General features: G+C 53.6%; 3 protein-coding genes across 7 annotated transcripts; 1 reads left to right on the top strand and 2 right to left on the bottom strand.

Annotated features, from left to right (window-relative positions):
* Positions 1-426: 426 nt before the first annotated feature.
* Positions 427-4980, bottom strand: CDK10 (cyclin dependent kinase 10). 5 transcript variants are annotated; one of them, XM_088136288.1, is made up of 14 exons: positions 4858-4980; positions 4694-4766; positions 4531-4602; positions 4349-4451; positions 4131-4212; positions 3439-3506; positions 3282-3334; positions 3109-3178; positions 2662-2721; positions 2365-2488; positions 1963-2102; positions 1582-1634; positions 1363-1491; positions 427-738 (listed from the first exon to the last, which is right to left on the bottom strand). In XM_088136288.1, the coding sequence occupies exons 1-13, from the start codon at positions 4933-4935 to the stop codon at positions 1391-1393; spliced, it is 1077 nt and encodes a 358-aa protein (XP_087992414.1). In that variant the 5' UTR covers positions 4936-4980; the 3' UTR covers positions 427-738; positions 1363-1390. The 5 variants fall into 5 exon arrangements, with proteins under 5 accessions (XP_087992414.1, XP_087992417.1, XP_087992416.1 ...); XM_088136289.1 differs by lacking the exon at positions 427-738 and adding an exon at positions 745-1000; XM_088136291.1 differs by lacking the exon at positions 4694-4766 and having other exon boundaries at positions 4858-4970.
* A 1734-nt stretch (positions 4981-6714) lies between these two features.
* Positions 6715-11728, bottom strand: SPATA33 (spermatogenesis associated 33). Its single transcript, XM_088136299.1, has 3 exons — positions 10277-11728; positions 8624-8761; positions 6715-7132 (listed from the first exon to the last, which is right to left on the bottom strand). The coding sequence occupies exons 1-3, from the start codon at positions 10314-10316 to the stop codon at positions 6933-6935; spliced, it is 378 nt and encodes a 125-aa protein (XP_087992425.1). The 5' UTR covers positions 10317-11728; the 3' UTR covers positions 6715-6932.
* A 93-nt stretch (positions 11729-11821) lies between these two features.
* CHMP1A (charged multivesicular body protein 1A) lies at positions 11822-18203 on the top strand. Its single transcript, XM_088136297.1, has 7 exons — positions 11822-11937; positions 13259-13278; positions 14394-14471; positions 14935-15081; positions 15594-15722; positions 16380-16567; positions 18037-18203. The coding sequence occupies exons 1-7, from the start codon at positions 11931-11933 to the stop codon at positions 18056-18058; spliced, it is 591 nt and encodes a 196-aa protein (XP_087992423.1). The 5' UTR covers positions 11822-11930; the 3' UTR covers positions 18059-18203.
* The last annotated feature ends 448 nt before the right edge of the window (positions 18204-18651 follow it).

The following is an 18651-nucleotide window of genomic DNA, read 5'->3' as shown; positions in this document are numbered from 1 at the left end:
GGGAACAAGCAGAGGGAGACAGGCTGTTGGGTCCCCCAAAAGCCGAGGGAAGAGGAGCCGTGTTCTCTCTGACCGGTGGGCCCGGGGAAGGCAAAGCTCCTTGCTGCTGCCTCCGAGCGCTGGGTGGGTGGGCAGCAGCTGGTTGCTACGTTGCAGTGCTGCCAGAGGTTCAGCCTCTGAAGCAGAGAGGCCTGGCACAGGCGGGCAGAGTGTGTGTGCGCGTCTGCGCAGAAGGAGTGTAGCTGGAACAGGGAATCTCCCACCCCCAAATAATCTATTTACAGCATAGGAGGAAGCAGCGTCCCACGCAGGCAGGCATCTAGAGATTTAGATGCTGAGGCCCTGGAACAGCCTCCGGTCTCCCACAGACATCACTTGGGAATCTCTCCCCCCCCCCAGCCCCGCTTATAAGGCACCCAGCAATCCTTGGGCTAGAGAAAAGTCTTTATTGAAAGCCGTCCCCCCTCCCCCTCAAAGGCTGTCTGCAGAAAGAGGGAGCCACGGGGGGCTGCTTGCACTTGCCGCCTTCCTCGTGCCGGAGAGCAGAGCTGGGGGCAAGCAGCAGCTGAGCCCCAGCGCTCCGAGGACAAGGCGCCTTTGCTCCAAGGTCCCAGCCAGTCCCTGGTTTGCAGCAGGTCCGAAGGCTCTTCGGGAGGTTCACTCCCTCCTTCGCGGCTCTGGTGGGGGCGCTTTGCTTATTCTTCCGGCATCCAGAGCTTCTGCTTGTTCTGGGCAGAGCTGAGGAGAGAGGAGAAGCTCAGACTGGCAGCAGAGCCTGGCTCCCTGCCCCAAACACCTGAGCAAAGCGGGTCGCTGCTCCTGGAAGCCTCAGGCTGAGAGGCAGCCTCTGGGCAAGGAGGCGGCAGTGCGGAGGGAGTGCAGATCCCCTGGCGTGGAGGAGACGTTGCAAGTCCCCATCCCTAGTTAAGAACATCAAGGCCCTGGACTGGTAGCCATTTCCCTCCTGGTGCGGCCTGTATCGCTGGTCCACCTCTGGCTCCTGGGGTGCAGGAGAAACGCTCTTCACAAAACTGGCAGGGGTCAAACCCGGCAGTAACAGGAAAAGGGAGGATTATGGGCAGGGGTGTACAGCCCCCCCTTCTTCAAAGAGACGTTCCCAGTTCTTTTGGTCTCTTGAAAGGGGAGGAAGCAAAACGGGCCCTCTAAGAAAATGCCAAATGCATTTGTGGATTTAATCGACAGAACAGCCGACCAAAATGTCCTTTTTGTCTAAGTTTTCTTAACAGAAACTACTCTGCCAAATGGTTCTTGCATTGGCACAAACGCACACAAATCACAAACGTGAAAACCTGACCCCCGTCTGCTGAGTGCCCCTGCCTTTCAGGAGGGCCCCCCGCGTACCTTTCCGGTGCCTTTGGAAGCTGCCAGGTCAGGGCCGGCTACGTTTGCCTGGGCACTCCGTGCCTGTGCTGGGGGCCGCCCTCTTGTTGCGATGATGCGGGAAGGTTGGCATGAGCTCCGGCTCACAGGCTGGAAGGAAGGAAGGAAAGAAAAGGGGTCGGGGCCCTGGAGAAGGGGGCAGCCCCGCCCTGCCAAAAGGGAGCCCCGGGAGCGACTTACGCCACGGCTTTTCCTTGAAGTAGGAGCTTCCCAAGCAGTCTCCCGCTGTTGCTCTGGGGAGGAGACACAGCAGTGAAGGGCCAGTTCCTTCTCCCGCCCCCGCCCCCCCATTACGAAGCCTGTCCTGGAGCCTCTCTGCTGTCCCCTCCCCAGAAGACCTGAGAGGAGCACCCTGTTCTGAGACAGCTGAGGAGGAATGGCTTCCTCGTGGGACAGCGGGGGGTGGCTCAAGGGGAGCTTCGCAGCTGCAGCCTTGGGGTGCTTTGCCCTCGCTGCTCCTTGGCTCAACCATCTGGGCTGGGAGGGAGAAAGCGGAGTCTTCGCCCCCCAAAGGGGCACCCAACTGGCCGGCCGCGTTGAGGGGCACGTGAGGCCAGTTACCTTTTCTTCGGATCGTACATGAAGAGCAAGTTGAGGAGGCGAAGCCCGGCCTCCGACAGCCACGCAAACTTGTGCTTCAGGTTGTTGTAGGGCTGCTTACGGAGAGTGTACTGGCTCACCAGGGGCAGCTTGGAGAAGCCCTGGAAAAGGGGGGCGAGACACTGAACCAAATCTTCGCCTTTTGCCTGCGGCTGGGTTCACCTAAAGGCATCACCTAGATCAGTGTTTCTCAACCTTGGCGACTTCAAGCTATGTGGGCTTCAGCTCCCAGAATTCCCCAGCCAGCCAAAGCCAAACACACTGTGTTGCATGAATTGTGGTTTTCATCAAGCGAACCCCGGAGCCAAGGAGGCACACCAAGAAATGAAGAGCAGCAGGACAGCGTGGGCAGAAAGTACTCACGGGCCAAATGGTCTCATTCGGAGTGCCCAGCAACTGCACGATCAAGTCGACCTGTTGTATCTCGGAGCTCCCAGGCAGCAGAGGCTTATGGGCCAGCAACTCCGCCAAGATGCAGCCCACTGCCCTGCAGGGCAGACTCGGGGTCAGCGTGGAGACCACCTTCTGGCACTCCCCCTGGCAAATGCAGCTTCACTCCTTCAGGCTGTGGCAGTGCCACCCTGCAGAAAGGCCTTTCGCCCGCCTCCCCCCTCAGGCAGAGCCCAACGCTTAGGGAGCCTGGGGATCTTCTTCTCTCACCACATGTCTATGGCCGTGGTCTGGGTGGTTGTGCCCAGGAGGAGCTCAGGGGCCCGGTACCTGCAAGGGGGAGAAAAGAGGGAAGGCACTCCAGGGCGGGAGCAGTCTTGGGCCCAGCCCGCGCCCAGCCCTTTTCTACTCCGAGGGAGGCCGGCAGCGCTCTACATGGAAAGGGACTGTGTCTGCAATCGAGCAGCCTCACACCACCATAATTCTGCTACTGGAGGCCCTTGGAAGTCCGGAGAGAGAGACTCCGGTGCCCCAGCGCTTCTGGCATTGCGCGCGTTTCAAGGGGCATCGTTCCTGGGCCTCTGCGTCTGTAACTCCTCCAGGCAGTTTCCACAGTCCTTCATTCACAGGGGCAGTCGAGGGCGGGTGCCAAGGGCCTCCTCTCCTTTCGCAATGCCCTAAGTGCCTCTGCAGCGGGATCGATCGGAGCCGACTCACCACAGCGTCACCACTTTTGGCGTCATGGGCTTCAGGGGAACCCTGTAAGCACGAGCCAGCCCAAAATCCGCTGCAAGAGAAGATGACGCAGGGAGGTCAAGCGACCACCACTCTTTATCTCTGGCAGCTGCGTGGAGTGCGTGGCATCTGAGATGCGGTTGCCCGAGACTCACCTGTCTTCACGCAACCTTTGTCAGTCATGAGCAAATTGGACACCTTGAGGTCCCTGCCAGTCGATAAACACAGGTTTGTGGAAGGTTGGGGAGCTGGGCGTTCGCGAGCAGATGCTCCCCTCCCTGTTGTGGCTTGATCCATCCCTGCCCTTCTCACCTGTGGATGATGAAGTTGTTGTGCAGGTACTGGAGACCATGGAGAACCTGGAGAATGATGCACTTCACCTACAAACAAAGGAGTGTCGTTACGGGGCCCCCAGATACCACTTGTCCTGTGCTGGACCCCATTCAGGACTCAGGATCCAGCGTGAGAAACAAATAATGATTCCTCAGTTGAAAAACAGCACAGGCATCACGTGCACTGTGCTTGTTCAGCCTGTCTAGCACAAGGCAAAGTATTTTCTGCGAACGAAATAAAGTCCATTCAGACAGAGCAGGCCAGCATCAACTTGCAAGGCTGTCCTCCCCCCACCCCACTACTCCAAGAGGCTACCTGGCATTGTACTCTTTGGGGCATCAAGTGAATTTTTAAAATGTGCTTTTCAGGCCCTTGCCACATTGTTGATTTTAGTTGGTTTTATTCTGTCATTGTTTTTGTGTGGTATCCCTATTTTGAAAGCTCCGTATAAAACGTCCCAGACAATACCCTGTTTTTTAATACCTTGCTTAACCGGAACACACCTCCGTGGCGTTTCTGCCCCAGTCCTTATCCAAGTCGGGCCAGCTCCTGGGGACGAAAGCTGCTCCCTCGGGCCGTCCGGCATCTCCGTCCATTTGGCACGGACGGACGGCCGCCGCAGCAGCAACGCGCCCCCCCGCCCCCCCCGGTTGCCGTTCAGCCGGACGCACCTGGGCCTCGGAGAAGGGGGCCTGCATGTTCTCCAGGAGGCTGGCCAGGTCCTGCTCGCAGTAGCCCATCACCAAGAAGATGCTGCGGGGGAAACCGCAGGGGGCGCTGTCTCGCCGCAGCCGGGAGAGGCAGGTCCTGGGCGCTCGCGGGCGCCTGCTCGCAATACAGGGCCGCCCCCGCCCCCGCCCCCGCCCCCGCCGCGCGGCCCCGGCGTTACCTCTCCAGGTGGCTGCCCACCACCACCTCCTTCAGCTCCACGACGTTGGGGTGCTGCAGCCTCAGCAGCAGGGTGATCTCCCGCAGGCTGCTGATGGGGATCCCTGCGGGGAGAGGGTCGGCTGAGCGGCGGCGCCGGCGGGGGGCCCGGCCGGGCCCGCGCGGGGGCCGCGCTCTGCTCACCGTCCTTCTCCTTGTCCATCCGCACCTTCTTCAGGGCCACGATCTCGTCCGTCCGCGTGTCTCGCGCGCGATCTGAAACGGCAGCGCAGCCGAGCTCCCGCGAAGCCGCCTCCCGCCCGCCCGGCCGCCGGGCCCGGGGCCCCGGGGGGCGGCGCGCACTCACAGACGATGCCGTAGGTGCCCTCCCCGATGCGGTTCAGCTTCTCGAACTCCTTGACGCTCCGGCACCGCCCCAGCTGCAGGAGAGCCGCGTGAGAGGCCGCCTTTCTCAGCCCGCCCCGCGGGCCCGCCCCGCCCCTCCCCGCGCCCGCGCCCGCGCCCGCTCACCCGGTGTCCGGCCGGCACCGCGAAGAAGCCGCCGCGCAGCCGCTTCAGGCGCAGCGGCTCCGGCTCCGGCTCCGCCATGGCCCTCTCCGCCGCCGGCCGCCTCCGCGCAGGCGCCCTCGGCCCCTCGCGCGGGGGCTCATGGGAGCTGTAGTCCCCCGCGGCGGGCGGGGCGGGGCGGGGCGGAGCGGGCTGAGGAAGGCGGCCGGGTCCCGAGGCTCCTCCGGCGAGCCCGGAGCGGCGGGAAGGGTTGCGTGGCGGTGCACTGCATGGGCATGGGCATGGGCATGGGCATGGGCATTGAAATGCAATTGCAACCCTTAAGAAAAGGCGCACCACCTTGGGCTCCTGGAGGAAAGGTGGGATGTACGTTAACAAGAGTAGATCAAACGACGTCCCCAGTTTGCAGCGTCGTTTTATGCAGCGGTTGGGTGGCGGTGGAGTTGCTGCTGGGGAATCCTGGGAGCTGAAGCCCACCCACCTTCAGGCTGCCAAGGCCGAGGCAGACGAGTCGGCATCCCCGCTTGCCGCGCCCTGAAGCCCCGGCGCCTTTCGAAGCGCTCCGGAAAGCAGGGCGGGCTGTTCCCCTGCGCCTCCGCCCTTGGCCTCCGGGTCCAGGGAGCCCCAATCCCCGGGCCCTTTTTGGGGTGTGATTTCAGCCTGTTTGTGCGGGTTGGGGTCGTGTCAGTTCCGTCTGGCAACGCCCACGCGTGCGGATTTAGGGAATGGGCTTGTGAGGATGATCAGTTAACCGGCACTCTGGACCTTACAAATAATCGAGGGGGTTTTTTATGTACAAAACAACAGAGGAAGGGGAAGGGAGGATGAACAAGCCGGGGAAGACTATGCGATTGTTGTGGTGACAGGTAATTAGGAGTATTTGAGGGGGGGGAACCAGGAGCCAGGCCAACGTTTCAGCAGCTTTAGAGGCTGTCACAGTTAAGGCTCGTTCTCCTGCGGTCAAACCCCTCAGGTATAGTGGCCGTCAGCCGTGCCCCAAACCCTTAGCCGGACGTTATTTATTCTGCGTTATATCCTGCCCAGCCCACAAAAGTAATAAAATTACCTTCCCCAGCAGCCGGTTATAGACCCAAACACGTAAACCATAAAATCGACTCAAAGCCAAAACATGACAAATAACGGTACCTTTTAAGCTCTAAATGCTCAGTGGCAAAGAATCCACAGAGAGGCGGCTAAAGGCTCAAACGTTCAGTCCCCGTCGGCATTGAGTGACCCCCCCTTCTCAAAGGAGTGCAATCACCGTAAAATGGTGCTGCTGCTGCTGCTAGCCCCCAGCCGCGCGGGAGATCCGGAACGATCCCTTGGTTCATAGGATCAAAGGCCACTAATAGGACCAGGAAGGGTGTGATCCCTCCACCTGGTCTTGACAAGAGCAAGCATTGCAGTTCCCATCCTATGCTTGGGTCTGACTAAAAGGGATCAAAACAACTTGCTTTGTCCAGGATTCTCCGTAGCGGGCGCCCCACCGTCTTCTCCAGAAAGGGGAGATTGGAAACTGGGCAGAAGTTGCCCGGCGCAGTTGGACCGAGAGACGGCTTCTCTTCCAGAGCTGCGCCGGTGCCTCCTTCATGGTGCTAGGTCCTCTCCCTTCTTCCCTCCGGAGCACAGACCCCCTCTGGACTCCAGCCACCACTACCCCCTCCCGGCTCCCTGTAGGAGGCTGCCCTCAGACGGGAAAGCACCTGCTGAGAAGAACCTCATCCGCCTTAGGAGGCAAAGAAGTTCTGCTTCTAGGATTGCACCTGAAATGTAGATTCCCAATATCAATGTTCCATGCAGCTACGGATCTGTTAGTGACTGGAAATCTTAAGACATTTAACAAACATATTTATTTGGAAGTGAACATACAGCTCCCTCATTTACATTTGACTAAGGTTTGCCACTCCTCCTTCTCTTCCGCCACCTCCGAATGTGACCATGGAGGTCAGGACAGTGAAACCATGAAAAGATTCATTGTGGTGGATTCCCATTTATTGAGAGGGGCTCCAGGACCAGGCTGCCGGTCTCCTGGTGATCTCCATCGTCCCAAGCGCTGCGGACTTTCCTGTGGGTAGCACTCACTGCTCTTTGCTCGTCCTGTAGGCATCTACTGTGCTGGGTTTTGAGTGCACAGTAAACGAGCCGTAGTCGGACTCCCGGATGGTCCTCGTCTCGGGGAGCTCATCGGTAAAGCTGTTTATCAGCACTTCTTCAGAGGGCCCAGTGACGATGATCTTGGGGATAAGTCTTTTCTTCTTAGCGATTTTATCAGCAGACACTGCAAGGAAGGGAGGAAATACAAAAATGCCACATCTGCGGAAACTAACAGCAGCGTCTTGCTACTGACTGTCAATACAAGGCTGGGCGAGTAAGAGGGAATGTATGCACAGACCCAGAGGGGCTTCATTTTCAGACAGAGAGGTGCTAAAGCCTGCATGAAGATCTTGTGTTCTACACAAAGCCCTCAGACGTCAGGAATGATGGTAGGAAATCAAGAGTCCTTCATGAACTCTGTAAAGTAGAGACCGGCACAATTATTTCTGGCATTTTGAAGAGCAAACAGAGGTGGGACTTCCACCAATACTGCAAGTTTCAAAAGGATAAGCAATTTGCAAATTTGAGCGCTGTAAGTGTATGAAAACTTCAATTCTCTTTCACACCTCATCTGGAAATATCAAAAGTTGCAGCCTAATTCCTCATATAAAGAGCCATTACCATTATAATGTAAAGTGATGCTTAGTGTCAGGAAAACACTTGTGCAGGCTCGGATGTGTGAGAACAGGTTCCAGGAACATGGGAGCAAACTCTGCCTCACATTCAGATTTGCCTGCAGAATGAATAGGTGCATTCAGTAGCCTTCTGTGCAGTAATAATGGCAAATAATGACCCCTGGAACTTGGAATCAAAAGGATGGATGATGGCGAGAAGACGATGATAATCTGAATTCCCATTTCAGGCCTGGTTTTCCCAACCCACTCTGCTTTCTCACAGCACCTGGCAACACTTTCTATCACCAAGCGTTTCAGCAACTCAGTTAGGTTTGCCTCCTTTCCAGCTGAAGAATCAAGAATCTGGCTGAGGTGCTTCTGGACAAGCTTTTATTGTGCAATGACCCTGCTCTACGCACAGAGGCTCCAGATGCTGCTTTCGTCCAGCCATAACCCACCAAAAGCATCACAACAAATTTAATGAAATAAATAAATAAATAGGAATAGCGCTAATAAAGATTGCTGTTGAGTGCCTAGTAAAGATACGGCTATCCAGCTGGAACAAAATGCACCATTGCAGGTGGGATTGCTCTGAGGCAGGAGGATAACATCCTTTTGCCCCGCCGTCTGGCAGAGGTCTTAGCAGCTGTGGGAGGGTTGTGTACGAGTTTGTGCTGCCTGTTTGCAAACTGCAGGAAGCCAAAAGGCCTCCCACCCCAAACAAGAACCCCAGGTGCCAGTTGCCTTAAAACAGCAGAACTGGAACAGACCCCTCGTGCTCTAGTTTTATCCCACTTTTTTTCATTTGCTTTAAATGATTAGTAGGCATTGTAAACTGCCTTGAGACTTTTCATTTATTTTAAATGGATAAACAAAAATTAGGCATTTTTCCCTATCTTTGCCCCCTGCTTACTGCTGTAAAGGTGAGAGGATGAGGTAGAAAATGAAGTAAAGAAAACTGCTTTTTGTAGGCAACAGTGCATTTCATTAGATGCACCGAGAGAGGCAGGTCAGTACCTCGCTCTATTCAGGGTGTGCTGAGAACACGCCGCCTCTCTTACCATCTACTTGCATAAGGTGAGGTGGCAGTTTCTTCCCGGCTCTGGAGGTCGAGGGCTGAATGCCTGAGTGAGTCTGATCTTGAAAGACTTGCTTGGATTCTTTGACCTTGCTGTTTTCTACAGTTCGATGAGTGTGAGCTGCCAAGACAAGACAAAAATAGACAGGATGGGAAGGAAAAAAGCAGAAGGAGAGATCCTTTCCTTTGCACTATGGTAGCTTGTTCCAAAGACTAGCAGCCAGTTAGAAAATAAAAGCATCTTGTTGGGCCAGACAGGATCTTGGAGTAAGGCATTTTCTCCCCCATCTGGAGCCTTCCAGTTGTGCTGGGATGTCTGGCCCATTCTGGCTGCAATTCTGGGAAAAGTAGGGTGCCAGGCCAGAAAAGGCTGGTCTAATGCAAGGTTTTTCTTCCAGCCATATTTTCATGCTGCCTACAAGCAGCTTGGAGCAATGTACAGTTTTCCCTCCTTTTTACATGTTCCAACAGTCCTAGGAGTGAGTCTGTGAGTGACTTACTCACTCGACTCAATTGAGTACATTCATTTCTCAGCAGAGGTTGAACCTGCCTCTCATCCATGGGCTTAGATATTTCCAGGAAATTCATAACCAAAGAATGGAGGCAAATGTCTTCTCCTGTTCTGTGCCATCAATCTTGGTCATTCAGAAGCACACTGCTTACTATGTTTGCAAATATCAGTAGAGGTCTCCTGCATAAATGTGTTTATTCAAACTCTGTTGTTCATTTCTAGCAGAGCTTTAAGAATTTGCTTTGAATTCATAGTAGTTGGACTAATACTTTGTTCACTAAGATCTACTAACTCTTCTCTAAAAGAACCCACAGAATACACAGTTACTATGGGCAAAACTGGGGTCCTGAGAGAGTTAGAAAATAAAAAGGAACCCTTGAAAAAGTCCAGCAGTTACAGGTCAAAACACTGGTTTGTGAACTGGCAATCCAACATCCTACTGAGGAAGATGTTAAACTACTCCACTGGCATCATCAGCATCTGCCCCAAATCTGCTCTCATCTGTCTTTAACCCAAGAACTCTGCCACCTTCTACTGTGAGCTTCTCAGAGGCCGCCACGTTGAAGAAGAAATACGTTCTGATGAGAAATGTTGGGAGATTAAATTTTTTTGGCAATCTAGTATAGGGTCTCAGGAAGGGGGCAAGGAAACAGTGCTTTAAATACTGTTTTAAAAAGTAAAAGAATTTGGGTTTTAGTTGGGGAAATAACGTGAGTTAGCTTATTTTTGAAATAGAGACAGAGATGCTGATATCTGATCCTTATCATATTTACCAGAAAGCAAATGTCTACATTTGCAGGATGGGCTGAAATGTGAGCCTGACCAGCTGAAAGATTTCTCTTTAATACCTGTCATTAAATAAACAGAAAGACCAATGGCTGTCCCCACAAACAAGGAAGTAACAGAGCAGGAGAGGTGGGTACCTTTCTTCACTGTGTCCACACAGAGGGTCATTTAGAAACAGAATCACCTCCCTGAAGCTGAAAGGGCACATCCTTCATTCAACTTTATCTGGATTTTATGGTCCCTTCTGCTCCTGTCTGTGCAGAGATCAGGCTACTGCACTACCTCTAACCTGCACCCTTCCTGGGCATCGTTCCTTAAAGAGTAACAAGAACACTTTACCTCCTGGCACTTCTTCATGTTTGCTGTGCGACCGCCCCATAGATGAGCCAAAGTCCTCACCCCCCCTACCTGGCACATCTACATCCTAGCTTGCACTGTCTAGGTCCTTTTGTGACTCAGCACCAGCCAAGCGCCATCATCAAAGAAGGAGGACCCCAGAGGCTCCCACCACAGGAGGGACTTCAGTTCAGGAAAGAGCCTCTCTGTTGTGACACGTTCTCTTCTCCTCCTTTCAACTTAGAATCAGTGGCTGCCTCCCAAAGGCCCGTAACAATGAGGTAGGTGTGAGGACAGCCTTGAGGGAGACTGGGGTGGAAAAGAATAAGGGGATGATGGGTCTCCCACAGAACCTGTGCTGAGAAGCGATGTAGATCCTGCAAAAGAAGCAGAGGATTCGGGTTAGGGTATGTCTGTGTGTGTGTGCGTTGTGTATGTGTACATCTATGTGTGTGTGTGTATACACACACACACACACAATCTCTACCATCTCACTGCTGCAACTCTGGGCAGTTAACAGAGTTAAAAACCAAAAAAGCAAGACAAAGACATCCACAAGAATCCTCTTTATGGCGAGGGGGAGTTACATGGGGGACCCCAAGGTCTCCAAGCCGCTTCAGCCTCCTGTGCTCAGCCCCTCAGAGTCTGTTTGGAAAAAACAACACATGCATTGCAGAAATAAAACAAATAAGGAATAGCAGGGGTAGGCGAGGAGGAAAGGGCGAAGCCAAAAAAAGGCTCACTTCTAGGGTATTATGAAAAATAGAGCTGACTTTAAATTATTATAATTTGGATCCCATTTGAAGGCAATTACAATAATTCCATAAAACCCAACCTTGGGGGGAGGCCTCTCGTTTCAGCCAAATGCAAAAGGCCGTGCATTGTAGTAGGAGCTTGGTTTCTGACACCTCCAAAATTATATGCTGATTTTACACGCAGCTTTTTAATTTAACTCACTTCCACTACGCCTGCAGGTGCAAACGCGACCAAGGACGTCAACCTGAGGGGGTAAAGTTCATCACCCAGCCTGCCTCCCACAGAGGCGAGCAGCGTTGACGCTGCAGATGCTCCCCAGACACGCATTTCAGGGGCACGCCTGAACGCGTGGCTAACCCGTGTTGGTGCGGGGTCAAGGCTACCCTCGCAAGTAGGGTCGCATGGAAAGCCAGGTGTGAGAGCCCGCCTGAGGCCGGGCCGGGGTCTCCAAGGGGATCAGACTTCAAAGCCCATCATCCCCAGTCAGCCAATCGTGCTGGCTGGGGATTGTGGCGCTGTAGTTCCAGCCTTACCCCTGGGGAAAGATACTTTGCGGTGCTCTACAATTAACTTTATTAACCGCCCGCGGACTTATAGAGGCACCTCTTTAATAAAGTAAAATAAAGTCAAGCCGGAGGCCCTCTCTGCGCCCAGCAACATCCGGGCTCTTCGTTGCCTCAGCAACCGCCGCCGCCGCGGGCGCCGCCTCCTGAGGCCAGCACGTGACTGCCTGCGGCGTCCCTTTTGTTTCCCTGTCCCGCTTACGCAGGACGACGCATGCGCCGCCGGAGGCCCCGCCTCGGCGAGGGACGGGCATCTCGAGAGCGGAAGAAAGCCGGAAGTGAGCGGCTCCGAACCCGGAAGTCCTGGCAAGGAGGGGCGGCCGAGGACTTCAGCCAGGATGGACGGTGAGGGTTCTCTTCCAGGGGCTGGGGTCTCGCCCGCAGCGAGGGGAGGCGAGGCGAGGCGAGGCGAGGCGAGGCGAGGCGAGGGGAGGGGAGGGGGTGGTCATTGGGGACCCCAGGTCCCCTCATCTCGGGCGGCCTCGGCCCTCCCGGCTGCGGCTGACTGGAGCTGCAGCGCGGCCCGCCTGGAGGCCTCGGCCCGGGAGTGGTGGGCGTGCAGGCGGCCGGGGGGGCTTCCTCGGGGCCGGCCCCCGCGCCGCCCTAAGCCCCCGTCTTCGGGTGGTGGGTGGAGCGCGCTCGAGGGGCATCTCCTCCTGCGCCGGGGCTGGGGTCCGCTTGGGGAGGCGGCGGGAGCGCGGCGTCCCCGGCCGCGTGTCCTGCGGACTGCCGGTGTCGCGGGGTCCCGCGGCCTGCGCTGACCTGGTCGGGCCGTAGACGGGAAACGGGGGGGGTGCGCGAGCAGATTCCCTTCGCCTGCTCAGCGCTCATAACCCGCTGCTCTTCTGGGGCCGCGCGATTTTTATCCCGTAGCTGCTGCGTGGGAAGCCCCACGGGGGCGGGGAGCCAGTATTCTCCTGACCCTGTGGAGGCTCGTTGGTTTTGTGGAAATCCCGGGGAGCGGGGCGCAGCGTCCCTCGCCAGGCCGCGAATCTGCGTGGGGAGTCCGAGCGAGGCTGCCCGCTCGGGGCCCTCAGACGCTGGCCCTTTAGCACGCGGAAGTACGCTTCGCCCGCGTCCCGGGGCCCCTCCCTGTCCCTGCAGGCCAAGCAGGTGACGTCGGCCGTGTCTGAGTTGCTTGTCTGAGCATCGTCGCCGGTCGCCGTTTCTCCAGGGCAGCCTCGGGGGAGAAGCGCCGCCGCCGCCGCCGCCGCCGCCGCCGCCGCCTTCGGAATTGAACGTTGAGTCTGGAAAGAGAAAGTGCTGGAATTTTGTGGCACGCTTTTTTTTTTTTAATTGGAAGAATTTAGAGTTTACGGTTGCTGTCTCCAAAACTGCCTCTGAAGAGTCTAGTCCTTAAAACTCGTAAGCGACCAAAGGGATAAGCCCCAAGGTATCACAGTGACTACTCTGCAGCTGCAGGACTTGGAAAACAGTAACAGATGTAAAAACATTAGGAACTGATTTTTTGCTGTCCTATTCTTAGCCTCTATTAAAACATTTCTACATACTCTGCAGTTTTGTATAGGGACTTTTCAAGTCTGTGGAAACATTTTGTGGAGTGCACCAAATTTGAGCAGAAGGAATGTTGTGAACGTTGTTTCCTAAAATACCTCCTTCCCTTTATCCTTAAACCTTCCAACTGCTCTCATCTTTCTCTTCACAGATACACTCTTCCAGTTAAAGGTGAGTGCCAGTGCTATGAAATATGCTTTCCTTAAGGCTTAAAAATCAGAATTCTTGCAGCACAATTAACAGAGATCTACCCTTTTCACAATAAACATTAGGCAACTGCTGTATTTGGTTGGGAAACACTGTCCTCCTTGGACAGAGAATGTCTATTTTTCTAGGAGAACAGTTCCTAGTCTGGTTTTGTCAAGAAATCTGAGAATGGCAGCTACTCTTGAAGCCACCTGGAGCTGCAGGGGGTTTAGCTGACCCAGCAAATGGCCTCACTTCTATCCATCATGCCTTCAGTGCGTATCCCTCCATCTCTGTCTTTTAAAACTTGATTGACCTTCTCGGGGTCTGTGAGCTTCATGTCACTGCAGTTAAATGAGGCTTCAGATGGAGGACTTCTGAGTATGCCCCAAACCAAAGAATTGCTTGACATTTGCAGTCTAAAAGTGGTGGATTATAGAGTCTTCTGCCCTTTATTTGCAGGGAAGGAGTGCCCTGATACTGAATCAGTCCTTTGGGGAGCCACAAACAGGCAATGGCACACCATTGCCATCGCCTCATTTTTCTCAGCATTGGGTATTCAGACAGCAGCTGTTTCTGGGTTTGGAGGCAGCAGCGTGTAATCATTGGAAAGACCCATTGTCTTTTGTGGTATCAGAAGGGAGGGGGAAAAATCTTGTTCACTTTCTGTGTCGCAAACAACTTTATTGGCCTCTGCCAGCCAACTTTCCTTGCCTTTTTTTTTTGTAAATGATGAAGTCCCAAATCTTGTAACCCTTCCATATGGAGAAGACCTTGTTGGGGAACTGCTCTAGTTCCCTGTTTCCCTTGTCAGTGAATTTTCTAGCTTTGCAATACTGTTTGTGGAGGTATGGTGACCAGAAAGGTTTGTCATGCTGAATTAGACTTATAGTTGATACCCATCTGTCCTGAAAGTCTTGGGTAGAATCTGCTTTTCTCTCTGTTACTCTTACAGCCACGGTGTTTCCTTTGGTACCTGGTTATGTGCCACTGGATCAAGTGGGTCATTTATTCCTCTGCTGTATCCAGAGCAAGCAGGAATTGGGGGGCTGGGTATCTGCTCTTGCCTATAGGCTTGCTGAACATCTGCTTCTCTCTAGTTTACAGCCAAGCAGCTGGAGAAGCTTGCCAAGAAGGCAGAAAAGGACTCCAAAACGGAACAAGCCAAAGTCAAGAAGGTGAGGGGCCTGAATGCCAATGCTAGAAATAATGGATGGTGATAACTCTTGAAAACTGAGTTGTTTCTCTGTTAGAAAGGGCTCTGTTGCCCATCAAGACTTTGAGCTGCCCCACTTCTGTTACCCATCAAGCTTCTAATCTTCTGAGTCTTTGATATTAAAGACTGTCTGTGGGTACTTTCTCTCTCTGCTTAGCATGAACATATCTGCTTTGGATCCTTGTGTCTGTTTCCATCTTCCGTGTCTTTCTGAGCTTGAGGACCCACCCTCTTTCCATTCCACCCCCCTGCTTTCCTTTTTCTTCCTCAGTTCCAGAGCAAATTAGTTTCTAGAATACCCTCGGTTCAGTCTGCATTGCTGCATCTATTGAAATTTGATCCTTTTTCTTTCCCTCTACTCTTGATTTTGTTTGGAGAAACTGTGAAGCTTGGATCTGAGGGATCTTCCCTTTCTTGAATTCTAGGCCCTTCAGCAGAAGAATGTGGAATGTGCTCGTGTCTACGCAGAGAATGCCATCCGAAAGAAAAATGAAGGCTTGAACTGGCTCCGCATGGCTTCCCGTGTAGATGCGGTGGCCTCCAAGGTCCAGACAGCTGTGACCATGAAGGGGGTAAGGAGCTGTATTTTAATACATGGCTTTTCCTTAGTCCCTTTGAATGGGTAGAAGTTTTCCTTGTCTAAGGGTACAAAAGATAATCTACACTAAACTGGTGCCTTCCAGGTGGTGGATAGCTCCCATAATTCCCAACCAGCTGTGCTGCGTGGGAGTGATGCTATATTGATACATGAGCAGGAATTACCCATTGGACTTCCTACCCGGCCAACTGGCCTCTTCTTGCCCCATCTGCCCTTTGCCACTCTGCCTGAGTCCTTTTCAGACAGCAGCTCCCAAAAGACTCAGCCTGAGCTTGACTTGGTGGCCATGAGTCTCTTCCTGCCTCAGGGCTTCCAGGACTAGAAGAGGATGAAACCACGCAGCCGGGACTCCCTGGGAAGTTTCCGCTGAGTGGCCAGTGCATGTTTTTCTGCTGATCATGGCCATCTGGGGCACATCCTCTTCAGGTCTGGCCCCAGCTTGGTGTGATTCTGCTAAGGTAGATGCACCTCCTGACTCTCTTGCAGGTAACCAAGAATATGGCCCAGGTGACCAAGGCCTTGGACAAAGCTCTCAGCTCCATGGACCTTCAGAAGGTTTCTGCTGTGATGGACAAGTTTGAGCAGCAGGTCCAGAACTTGGATGTCCACACTTCAGTAAGTGCTGCACGCTGACTGCAGAATGGGATGCTGAGCTTCAGAGCTGGGGGTTGGGAAGCAATGTTTTCACACCCTCCTGCCAGTGAATCTGCTTCTGCTCTTCTCTAACCTTTGCTGCCTTCTCTGCATGCTTGTGGAAGGGTTTGGGTGTCTGTGGGAATTCCCTGCTTAGCAGAAATGACTCCAAACCAAGCAGGTGGCCAGATTATGGGCAGGCAGGCCTTGAAGCAGGGCTAAAGGGAGTCCGGTGTTAAATCTGCTAGCTGGTGCTTTGCCTGATCACTGCCAGCCCCTGTCACGGTTCAAGTCAGTGGCACACGGAATGGAGCTTGTGGGAGTGCAGCACCACATTCCACCCTTGTGCCACGTGCTTTGCTGTTGGACAGGAAGAGGCACCCTCATTTCCTGTTCCCGGACTACTTGGACAAAAGAGCTGGAGGTGGCCACCCACTTCTTGCTTGGAGAGAGGTCGAGGGAGGACAGAGGGATGATGGCTTGGGTCAGTGAGAGGACCTCTGTCCCTAGCAAGAGGTGGGTGAATTTATTGACCTTCAACCTGTCCTGGGATGCGATTTGTTCAGATTGTCTCGCCTTGGCTGCTGCTGCTTGTATATGTTCAGTCCGTCACCCAGCTTCCACCTTGGGTCCCCTCAGGTGATGGAGGACTCCATGAGCTCAGCCATGACCTTAACCACGCCCCAGGAGCAAGTGGACAGTCTGATAGTGCAGATTGCCGAGGAGAATGGCCTGGAGATTATGGACCAGCTGAACCAGCTGCCCGAAGGGGCCTCGGCCATGGGCGAGAGCTCTGTGCGTTCGCAGGAGGATCAGCTGTCGCGGAGGTTGGTCTGCTTCCCTCTGTCTGCTTGCAGGATTGGACCTCCGGCTGGCTGCAGTCCATCTGGCAGCTCCTTTGGTCCCATAAGTCTAGAACGTGCCAGGCAGGTAGCGCTTTCCAAAAGGTGAACAACATAACATGCTTAGCCAACACAGACCCGAAAGAATGGGACTGAAGAAGGAAAACAGTTGGCCTGCTGAGGGCTCCTGTCCCGCAAGGTCTGCTGCTGCTCAGGGGCTGCATTGCTGGCTTTCCCTGCTCCTTGCCATGGTTAATCCTGGAAGATCTGCCTGGCTTGTGATGATGCCAGAGGTGTAACCGGCCCTGTCGTGTGCCATCGTTCCTCACTTATGCTCACAGGCTGCTAAGAAATGCCTTTGAGCTTCATCTCCATTAAGGGAATGGCTGCTTCTCCATGATGCTTTTCTGGAAAAACGTCCCTGCAGTTGTACAAGCCAGTTACACATCTTGTGAAAAAGTATTGTCTATCTTGGAGGCATCTCATTTCTCAGTGTCGCTGGGTGATATCCTCCACCCCCAATCCTAATTCAAATTTTGTTGGAGAGGGGAAAAGCATTTCTGCACCTTTCCCACACCATTTATCATTTCACAAGCCCCTCCCCTTTTCTTCTTTTCTCATCTTTTCCTCATTATGATATAGACGCATATTAGTAGCAAACCACAGCCCTGGATCAGGAGTAAAACTCATCCATTGCTTTGTTTGTTTGATCTTGGCTTAGGGTATTGTGAACTCATCCATTATGGCTTGGCATTACACATGGACCAGGCCATTGTGGCTTGCTCAGGAAATTAGAGTTGAAAGAAATCCTGGCTGAGCATTACCCATGAACACAGCCTGAATCTGAGTTAATCCTTAATTAGCTGTGATGGAGTGGAATTATGAAGGCCAAGCTCAGGGAGACAAACATTTTCTTAGCTCGCCAGAACCGCGTGGGAGGAACAAGAGGATGAGACTGGCACCTCCCTGAGGAATTCACACTGTTGTGGCTGGAGGACTTTGGGAACTGGGGTTTTAGTCTGGGAAGATTCTTGCTAGAGGTTGTAGCTAATAAACATAGCTGGACTGCATTGGCATTGTCTCTTGGAGTTCCTTGGGCTAGGCCTGACATCAGTCAAGAAAATGTTTGTCTCCCTGAGTTTGGCCTTCATAATTCCATTCCATCACATTAGCTGAAATTACATTGTGTGTTCACAAGAGGGAGGCAGATCAGAAGAAGTATGAAAAAAACTTTGTGAGAAGAAAAGGCTAAAGTTGAAAGGGAAGCTCTCACAAGGTCTGAACATGCTCAAGGCCACCAGAAGCTCTTTGTTTAGTGAATAGCTGGAATGGGATAGTCTTCAAGAAAGCCTGGGGGGCCAGAAGCTGAAGAGCCTTTGAATAGCTTTGGTACCTCTTCCAAGACTCACTTTTTGTTCTTGGGTTAATGGTCTTCCTCTCTCACCATTTTTCAGATTGGCTGCCTTACGGAATTGATTCTCCCACACCCTCGCAGACTGTTGCTCCTGCCTTGTTCTCCTCAGATTTGGGGGGGGGGGGGGGGTCCTGCCTTGGGTCCTGGCCTTCCAGCCCTCCTACCAACCTCTCCAAGGGCCAGAAAGAAGATTGGCCTCTCCACTCCTCCAGGCCTGCTGTGTCCAGTGGTGGACCTGCTCCTCATCCAGCAACGATAGCTACTTTCTAAAGAAGCAGCGGTGACAGCAAGGGTCTGTGTGAGTGTGCCTGGTCCTTGGTGAAGGGCTCTCCTGGAAGGGATGCCCTTTCTCCCCCACAGCTTCTCCTTCCAGCCTACACTTCCCATCCTCCTCCTCCTCGGTCTGATGCGAGGAACACGAGCGTGCAACGCTTGCCCATGGTGGAAGCACGGCCCTTGCAGGAGTTAGGTCATATGTTCCTAAGAGGGTCAGGAACCTCACTGGTGCTATGTGCGTGGATTCTGATGTGCTGGTGGTTCCTCCTGATATCAGTTCCTGCCCCGTTCCCTTTTCATGGCTTATGTGTGCGGGAAGAACAGGCTGCTTGGAAGTAGAGGAGATGCTGCCTGGAAGATGGAGATGTCCCTTTTTCTG

This window comes from Python bivittatus, unplaced genomic scaffold (genome assembly GCF_059951505.1).
Source record: "Python bivittatus isolate LINGU-HERP-01145 unplaced genomic scaffold, Pbiv_v1 ctg000190_np1212, whole genome shotgun sequence".
NCBI classification, from domain to species: domain Eukaryota; kingdom Metazoa; phylum Chordata; class Lepidosauria; order Squamata; family Pythonidae; genus Python; species Python bivittatus.
The sequence above is the reverse complement of the archived record's forward strand: the minus strand, read 5'-3'. Positions and strand labels throughout refer to the sequence as shown.

Coding starts and splice junctions, on each gene's coding strand:
- CDK10 (XM_088136288.1), bottom strand. CDS start 4,935: ATGGCGGAGCCGGAGCCGGAGCCGCTGCGCCTGAAGCGGCTGCGCGGC. Junction 2,103..2,364: donor CGAATGAGACCATTTGGCCC/GTGAGTACTTTC, acceptor CCCCTTTTCCAG/GGCTTCTCCAAGCTGCCCCT. Junction 1,492..1,581: donor CTTCAAGGAAAAGCCGTGGC/GTAAGTCGCTCC, acceptor CCTTCCTTCCAG/CCTGTGAGCCGGAGCTCATG.
- SPATA33 (XM_088136299.1), bottom strand. CDS start 10,316: ATGGGGCGGTCGCACAGCAAACATGAAGAAGTGCCAGGAG. Junction 8,762..10,276: donor ACATGAAGAAGTGCCAGGAG/GTAAAGTGTTCT, acceptor TTGTCTTGGCAG/CTCACACTCATCGAACTGTA. Junction 7,133..8,623: donor TCACCTTATGCAAGTAGATG/GTAAGAGAGGCG, acceptor CCTTCCTTGCAG/TGTCTGCTGATAAAATCGCT.
- CHMP1A (XM_088136297.1), top strand. Junction 13,279..14,393: donor ATACACTCTTCCAGTTAAAG/GTGAGTGCCAGT, acceptor GCTTCTCTCTAG/TTTACAGCCAAGCAGCTGGA. Junction 14,472..14,934: donor AACAAGCCAAAGTCAAGAAG/GTGAGGGGCCTG, acceptor CTTGAATTCTAG/GCCCTTCAGCAGAAGAATGT.